Source organism: Perognathus longimembris, chromosome 10 (genome assembly GCF_023159225.1).
Source record: "Perognathus longimembris pacificus isolate PPM17 chromosome 10, ASM2315922v1, whole genome shotgun sequence".
Classification (NCBI taxonomy): Eukaryota; Metazoa; Chordata; class Mammalia; order Rodentia; family Heteromyidae; genus Perognathus; species Perognathus longimembris.
Genome location: NC_063170.1, coordinates 31,964,922 through 31,972,701, shown reverse-complemented (window position 1 = coordinate 31,972,701; position 7,780 = coordinate 31,964,922). Strand labels below are relative to the sequence as shown.

General features: G+C 44.1%; 1 protein-coding gene across 1 annotated transcript; it reads right to left on the bottom strand.

Moving 5' to 3' along the window:
- Nucleotides 1-660: 660 nt before the first annotated feature.
- Mettl17 (methyltransferase like 17) lies at nt 661-7,443 on the bottom strand. The gene is made up of 13 exons (XM_048355718.1): nt 7,279-7,443; nt 7,026-7,179; nt 6,806-6,940; nt 5,619-5,700; nt 5,178-5,259; nt 4,763-4,836; nt 4,280-4,374; nt 3,671-3,741; nt 3,377-3,484; nt 3,093-3,161; nt 1,643-1,693; nt 1,307-1,399; nt 661-1,072 (listed from the first exon to the last, which is right to left on the bottom strand). Exons 1-13 carry the CDS (start codon nt 7,354-7,356, stop codon nt 785-787), a joined length of 1,380 nt encoding a protein of 459 aa, XP_048211675.1. The 5' UTR covers nt 7,357-7,443; the 3' UTR covers nt 661-784.
- Nucleotides 7,444-7,780: the final 337 nt, after the last annotated feature.

Below are 7,780 nucleotides of genomic sequence, written 5' to 3'. Positions count from 1 at the left end.
AGAAGGAAAGTTAATATTGCCAGACATGGTAGTACACACATAGATTTCAGCACTGGGGAGTCTGAAGCAGGAGGATCCTGAGGTCAAGGATAATCTGGGCCACCTAGTAATACAATGTCTCAAAAATTAAATCGGCATGGTGAATGTCTATAAGTCTAGCTACTCAGGAGATTAAGATCAGAATTATGATGTGACACCAACCTGGGCAAAAAATTACCAAGACTCCATTTTTTAAAAAGGCTGGTGGTATCGCTAAAGTGGTACAGTGCCTGCTAGCAAGTGCAAGGCTTTGAATTCAAACCCCAGTGCCACTGGGATGTGTTTGTGGGTGTTGGGCAAACAAAAAACAAGAAAAACAAAACAAAACACATATAAAAAGATGTGTAAATGGGGAGGGAGTTGCTGGTGCCCCTGTTCAGGTGGCGCATAACATCCTTGAGACCTGTTGAGCCAGTTTTCAGGAAGCTGGAGGTGGCTTTCCCCACTGTTCTGGAGTATCTTCTCAGAAGTCCTGGTCTCTGGAAACAGCAGCAGCAGCAGCAGCAGCAGCTGCCGCCTTACAGGAAAGTGAGCCCCAGGGTTGTGTGGGAAGCTTGAACACTGAAAAATCTCAGGATTCTCCCCCAGTACAGTATAGACTAGGACAACTGATGCCTATACTTTTTAAAGAATTGTAAAATCCAATTTTATTCTTAAACAATTTATTACAATAATTAAAATGCAGACACACATGAACACTGGCTCTCCCCTCCTAGATATAAGAAATACTTGGGACACATTCTTGTCAACTCTCAGGGGGATTATCAATAGGGGATGGGGGGAAGTCAGCTGGAACAACCACAGGTAGAAGATCTCCCCAGGAGCTGACACGGGCACAGCGATACAAATCCTTGCCATGCTTGCGGGCTGTGATGATAGCATGCTCCATTCGCCCATCTGGACAGCACAGATGACAATGCACATGGCGAGGCCGTTTTAGGACAGGCTGAGTCATACGGGGCCAGCGATTCTCCTCTGGAGACCCCCTAGCAAGGATCACCATAGAGAATATTTCCTCCTTTGGCTTCTTGTTCTAAGAGAAAAATATGGAGACTACTTAGGGGGAAAAGATGGGGGAGGGGGGAAGAATTGGCTTTCTCTCCCACATTCCAGCATCCCTTTTGCATATTCTCTGTGTTGAATACATGCAAGTTCTAAGAGCTGCTGCCTATACTATGCATTTGCCAACTCTTCCCATCTCCCGACTCTTTTTCTTCTTGCTTTCCCAGGTGATTTCTCCCCATTGCAAAATGCTTAGGATACACACCCAGTTAAAGGGGATAGGATGATAAGCCTGGGAGAAGCTACAGGCCAGGGGTGGAGAAGCTGTCAACTGAGGACAAGGCAGTTCATGGGAACACTGTGAACACAAAAACATGAGATAAGACATAAGAGCCATCCATCATAAAACTGAAGAATGATAAAGCCAAGATGGACCAGTGAGAAAGGAGAAAAGGAGCAGGGGAAGGAAGCACTATGAGAATTACTAGGAAGAAAGTAGGTAAGGACACAAAGCAGCAGAGAGGCGCATAGCTTTATTCTTTCTGTTCCTGGTCACACCCGAGTTCAGATCTGTGCCGGAACAGGAAGAAGTAATACTCACAGGAGCAAAGACAAAACTAGGTCGAGGGTCCAAAGATGACTTCTCTTTCCCCTGAAATCAAACAAACAAAGCTAGACATAGGGCATAGGAGATCTACACTCTCTCCCTCTCTCTCCCTCTCATTTTGGCTTGAACTCTGGGCCGGGATGCTGTCACTGAGCTGCTTTGTGCTCTACCCCTGAAGCCATATCACAACTTCTGGATTTTTCTGAGTAGTTTATTCGAGATAAAGAGTCTCAAGGCCTTTCCTGCTTGGGCTGGCTTTGAACTGTAATCCTCAGGTCTCAGTCTCCTGAGTAGCTAGGATTACAGGTGTGAACCACTGGCGCCCAGTTTTCCTGAGCTTTTTTTGCTAAAGACTAGCACTCTACCACTTGAGCCACAGCTCTACTTCCAGCTTTTTGGTGCTTAATTGGAGATTAAGAGTTTCACGGGCTCAGGCTGACTTTGAACCTTGATTCTCAGATCTCAGCCTCCCGAGTAGCTAGGATTATAGGTATCTGGTATGTGGGATCATAATTAAATCTTGGCATTTGGTAAATTGAAGACTCCTTTAACACTGATTTTTTTTGTCTTTGCTTTTTTGGTACTGGGGATCGAACCCAGGATGTTGCACTTGCTAGGCAAGTGCTTTGCCACTGAGCTACATCCCAGCCCAACATTGAATTTTAATAATGATGAACTATGTCCTTTGAGTTAAGCTGGCTTTATCTCTAATACTCTAAACAAAGAACTTTCTCTTTGTAGCAGTAACTTGGCACACAGAATAGTGCTCTCCCTTGTCAGCAGCCTCCCTGCCCTGCCCCCCACAAAAAAAACCTCACTCCAGGACAATTTATGGTTGCACATTGACTTCTAATTTCCTACAGAGATAGTGTTCTTGGGTGAACAATATCTTAAATTAGGGGGTCAGTAGATTTTTTTGTTGTTGTTGTTAGTTGTGGGGCCTGGGCGCTGTCCCTGAGCTCTTTTTGTCCTAGTACTCTACCACTTTGAGACACAGTGGCACTTCCAGTTTTTGAGTGGTTATCTGGAGATGAGAGTCGCTTGGGCTTTTCTGCCCTGGCTTTGAAACATGATTCTCAGATCTCATTCTCCTTAGCAGCTAGGATTATGGGCATGAGCAACTGGCGCCCAGCCAGTAATCTAGTTTTTAAAGGGCAAGAAAGTAGGCAAAATGTGTCTGTTTCAATAACTCAGCTCTGTAGTTTGTAGTAGTCAATGACAACAGAAACAGGAATATGCATAGCATGTTCAAAACCATGTGGTAGGCTAGATTTGATCTATAGGCTCTCATCTGCCAGCTACTTCTCTGTATCATCACCTTGGGTGTTTAGTTCCTGAGTCACCATTGCAAATACATGAGCAGTCTCTTAGTTTTTAAGACAGTAACAGTAATTAACAATAAAAAGGTATGGGGGAATACTGAAGGAAGGACAAGAAAACTTACCTTAAGGATCAGGTCCCTGGCATCCATGAGAAGGCGGTGCCCAGCTTTTGTTCCATTCTCTACCAATACCTGTTCACAAATGGTGAAAATAAGCAGAAGCTCTGAATTATAAGACATCATCAAGGTCATCTGCTAAGAAAATCCACAGGTAAGCAAAAGCCCTGGAAGGAAAACAGAGACTAAGGATGTACACAGAGGTCCACAAAGGAGGAAAATGTCCATAAATGCAGACAATGAGGAAAAGCACAGAAACCACAAAGCAGCTTGAAGGGATTTCAGCTTACCAGAAAATGGTTTGTCTTACGCCACAAGGTTTGAACCACCTCAGTGCGATCAGCCTTGCTGGGTAGTTCACTTAGGGCAAAGGCTGATACTACTATATCAAATTGTACCTGAGGACCAAGACAAGGTATGTGACAGACCCAGCATCTCCCTATTCCAAGACTACAACAGACTCCTAACCTCCCACCCCAGTCCCTCTTACTGCTTTCTTTTTAAATACTGGATTACAAAGGTGAGGCCACCATTTCTCCATCTGTACATCCCACATTTAGAATACTCTAAACAGTGCTACTTACTTTGGGTGATACAGGTAGAAACTGTCTGAAAAAGACACCTGAAATATAAGGCTCCCCTGATTCTGAACCACCTGTAGAAGGAAGGGATGTAATAATTAAGAGTACAGATGAAGCTTATGGCCACTGGGAAAAAACTGAAGAGATATCTGGACAAGACACATGGTCTTGAACATAAAATTAAAGCAAAACACTAGATAAGAATGAGGTGTAGGGCTGGGAATGTGGCTTAGTGGTAGAGTGCTTATCTAGCATGCATGAAGCCCTGGGTTCGACTCCTCAGTCCCACATACACAGAAAAAGCCAGAAGTGGCGCTGTGGCTCAAGTGGTAGCGTGCTAGCCTTGAGCAAAATGAAGCCAGGGACAGTGCGCAGGCTCTGAGTTCAAGCCCCAGGACTGGCAAAAAAAAAAAAAGAATGAGGTGTACTATAGTAATATCTGTTTCCCCAGCCCAACCACAGTCTACTACAGGCTTCTAACACCCTCTGTTTAAGGTTCTTCTTACATTTTAGCCATATCTCTACTTCCCAGTAAAATATTCTTTCTCATACTCCTTTGCCTACTTATTTCCTTCAACTTTGGACGAGTCCTACCTTATACTTTAATCTCACCTTTTAGTAGCTTTTCTGCCAAGTTCAACATAGCAACTGAACTGTCCACACACATATATTCACGTAGGCTCTGGCCCCAAGTGCTGTGAGCAGCCCTGTGATGACAAAAACAGCCTATGAGCTCTCATGGACAAGGGTCCTGAGATTACTCCTCCCAACTCTACCCCTGTGGAAAGAGTGTTATGTTAGTTACAAAAACAAGCAATGTTATTATTTCATTCACAAGTTTTGAGAAATAAGTAGACTTAAAAATCTATTTGAGGGAAAAAACTTTTGGTTGGTATGCAAAAACTATTCTTGATACTAAATTCCTAAATCCTAAATTTGACACTTAAGTTCTGGCCCCAATCCTTGCCTAATCTGAGGGAAGTAACACTGTAGATCCAATTTTCCTATTCTACCACTGGTTTTCCAGTCTCTTGATACTGAAATGATAGAAAAAGAGATAAATTAGACAGAAACATGCTGAAGAAAATTACTCACCAGGTAACAGAACCAGTACCAGATCCAAAGTCCATCAAGGTTTGTGGCTTGAACTCTGGAATTCGAGAATGGATCTGAAGATGCCCACAGGAGACAGAGACTTATGAATTAGGGAGATGATTACAGAGAAGATGAGATGTAAGTGCATTTTGAGATTCAATGTTTTTCAGGTAGGACGGTTCTAAAACAGTGATTCTAAACCTTTTTTTGGGTCACAGATTCCTTTCAGAGGAGAAAGGGAATCTTTTAAAAAATGTGTATATACCAGAAGAATCCTTATCAAGGAGACTGATGAATAAGAGAGGTGTGGCTCAGTGGCAGGGAACTAGCCTTGAGCAGAAAATAGGGACAGTGCCCAGGCCCAGAATTCAACACAGTACACACATGCTCACGATGGATATTCAAAGACTTTTACCTCATGGAATGCCCTGGAGACTGCTGCAAAGCCACCAGCCAGTCTTGCTGCCATGTAGATCAAGCTTAGCTCTTCACTGTAGCTGCCATGAAAATCACACATCATTACAGTCACACCTACTGACTAACAATCTCAATCTCATTGTTATTTTCTAAGCTTATAGAGAACAAAACTTTTGGAAAGTGCTTTCAGCTCAGCTCTCTCATTTTCCAACATAAAAGGGTCTAGGTAGCTTTCTAGAATACCAAACTGTAATTTATTCCCAACTCTTTGTCTCAAATTCAATAGTTCTTTTCTGTCGTTTATTAAGTAACACCAAGGGAAATTTTATGTTATATCTCTACATGTTTATTATACTGTATTATAACCAATCTCATCCTCTTTTACCATTCTCCCTATGCCCTCAGTTTTTTTCCCCCTACCCTTTCTAGCCCTTCTTACCTTAGATTTTGCCAATGGTAGGTAGTTCTGCGCAGGGCACGGAGTACTGCTCCACGAAGTTTCTCCTCTGTCTGAAATGAGTCTGGGGTGAGAACAAGGACTGGAAGTGAGGACCTAGGGAGAACAGGGATTGGTTCCAGTAACTGAATATATTGCTTATCTAGTCACCCCCATTGTTACCCAAGGAAAGCCTCAGAGGTCAAGAGAGAAGCCAAATCTAGAGAAAAACTTTGGGTGAGGGTAGCAATAACAAGCTGAGTGCCGGAGGCTCATGCCTGTAATCATAGCTACTTTGGAGATGGAGAATGGGAAGATTGCAGTTTCAGGCCAGCCTAGGTGAAATGGTTTTGTGAGATACCATCTCAACAGGAAAAGTAGGGGGTGGTGGCACATGCCTGTCATTACGTTACAGTAGGAAGTATAAAATAGGATTGAGGTCTAGGCTGACCTGGGCAAAAAGCAAGATCCCCATCTCAAAAATAACCAGAGCAAAAAGGACAAGGTGGAGCTCAAGCAGCAGAGCATCTGCCTAGTAAGTAAAAATGTCTCAAGTTCAAACACAAACACCACTACCACAAGAAAAAAACAAAACAACCACCACAACTAGAGTATATCAATACCTTGTCTCGAACAACAGTTTAACGTAACCAACCCTATTCCACAAATTTTATATTAATGGTGTGAAATTGAAAGGATAAGAACAATTTTGCAGATTTCTTCACTTCCCTGAAACTAAGAATGTGACAACTTAAGTTGTTGCCATGGGGAAGAAAGAGCTTGAAAATTGGCTCTATGCTGTTTGGCAATAATCTTCTGAAAGCCTAAGTCAGATGCTAGGAGTGGGGCAGAGTATACAAATTTAAAAAAAAAAGTACGTCTACCATATGGAGGAACTTCCAGTTGTGAAAATTGGTAAATTATACCTATTTTTCTATCCTTGAAGAGGATAGGAAAACTCAGAACCAGTACTGGACTGGGATCCATTCAGGAGTTTTTATTTGATCTGAATAAAAACAAAGAAGGTCCCAGTTTAGTGGACCTGCAAGGAAAAAAAAATCAAGAAAATAAAACACGAATGTAAGGACAGGGACAGCAGGATCTACTTAGGAGACTGAAATTACTCCTTGTTCTTCATTTCCCACTGATACTTCGATCTGGGCGTTTCCTTAGTTGTTCCTAAATCCTACCTGGATTTTCCAGAAATTTTTTCTCAAGATCTACAGCTCTTTTTTGTAACTCCTCTGGTTCTACAGGCAACTGTCGGCTCCAGAGATAATTGGTCAGTGCTTGCACGCGCTTCTCCACATTGGGCACCGTGTTCTCTTTGGGCAAAAGATAAGAAGCGGAATAACTGCGTAAGGACCCAGATTGTTTCCTCCCTGGCCTTGCAGCCCTGCAGCAACTTACCGAGCAGCTGCAGCCGCGCGGCATCAGCCAGGGCCTGTGGCAGCCGGACGTGCGGAAGGCGCAGGATGCCAGGATGCTTACGATGGGGCTTCTTCCACAGAAAATCAGACTTGTTATCTATCTGGGTTACTCCAGGAGCCAGGGTGGCGAGAGCCTGCAGGTTGAGAGAGAAAGGCTGACTGCAAGGCAGAAGAAAGCTGTGAGAGCCTGTTCACGGAAAGGGGACTGTCCCATAGCAGAAGTGTGCACTTACCCGGGACAGGGGAGCCAGTCCAAGGGCACGGAACCACCTGTCCGACGACAGGAGCCTCAGCTCCCGAGCGGTCGCCATGGCTTCAGCCTCAAACCGGAAACGGAAGTGTAGGTACCAATGACCCTGAACCTAACTTCATGCTACGCATTCTCCGGGGAACTTTCCGGGACAGTGTTAGCCAGTGAGAAAAGCGTCAATGTGCTAGTAGCCAATAAGCAATTAATATGCTGATACCAGTGAAGCGGAATGGGTGTGGGCGGGATTTGAGAGAACGTCATGACGTCATCAATAGGCGCGGACGTGGCCTTTCGTGGGTTGCGGCTAGTCACCGGACCAGATTGCTGGCTTCGGGAAAGGATTGGTGGTGGTGGATTCGGCCGTGCCTAGCCTGCTAATGGTGATTGCCGGACACATTGACTTACCCATCCATGTTCCTCCTTGTCCTTTCTGGAGAATTCAGAGTCGGGCTGTTTCCCTGTGTTAAAGGGGGACGAGTGTAGTA

Coding starts and splice junctions, on each gene's coding strand:
- Mettl17 (XM_048355718.1), bottom strand. CDS start 7,356: ATGGCGACCGCTCGGGAGCTGAGGCTCCTGTCGTCGGACAGGTGGTTC. Junction 4,375..4,762: donor GGTACTGGTTCTGTTACCTG/GTGAGTAATTTT, acceptor TTGTCATCACAG/GGCTGCTCACAGCACTTGGG. Junction 1,073..1,306: donor ATCCTATCCCCTTTAACTGG/GTGTGTATCCTA, acceptor TTTTTCTCTTAG/AACAAGAAGCCAAAGGAGGA.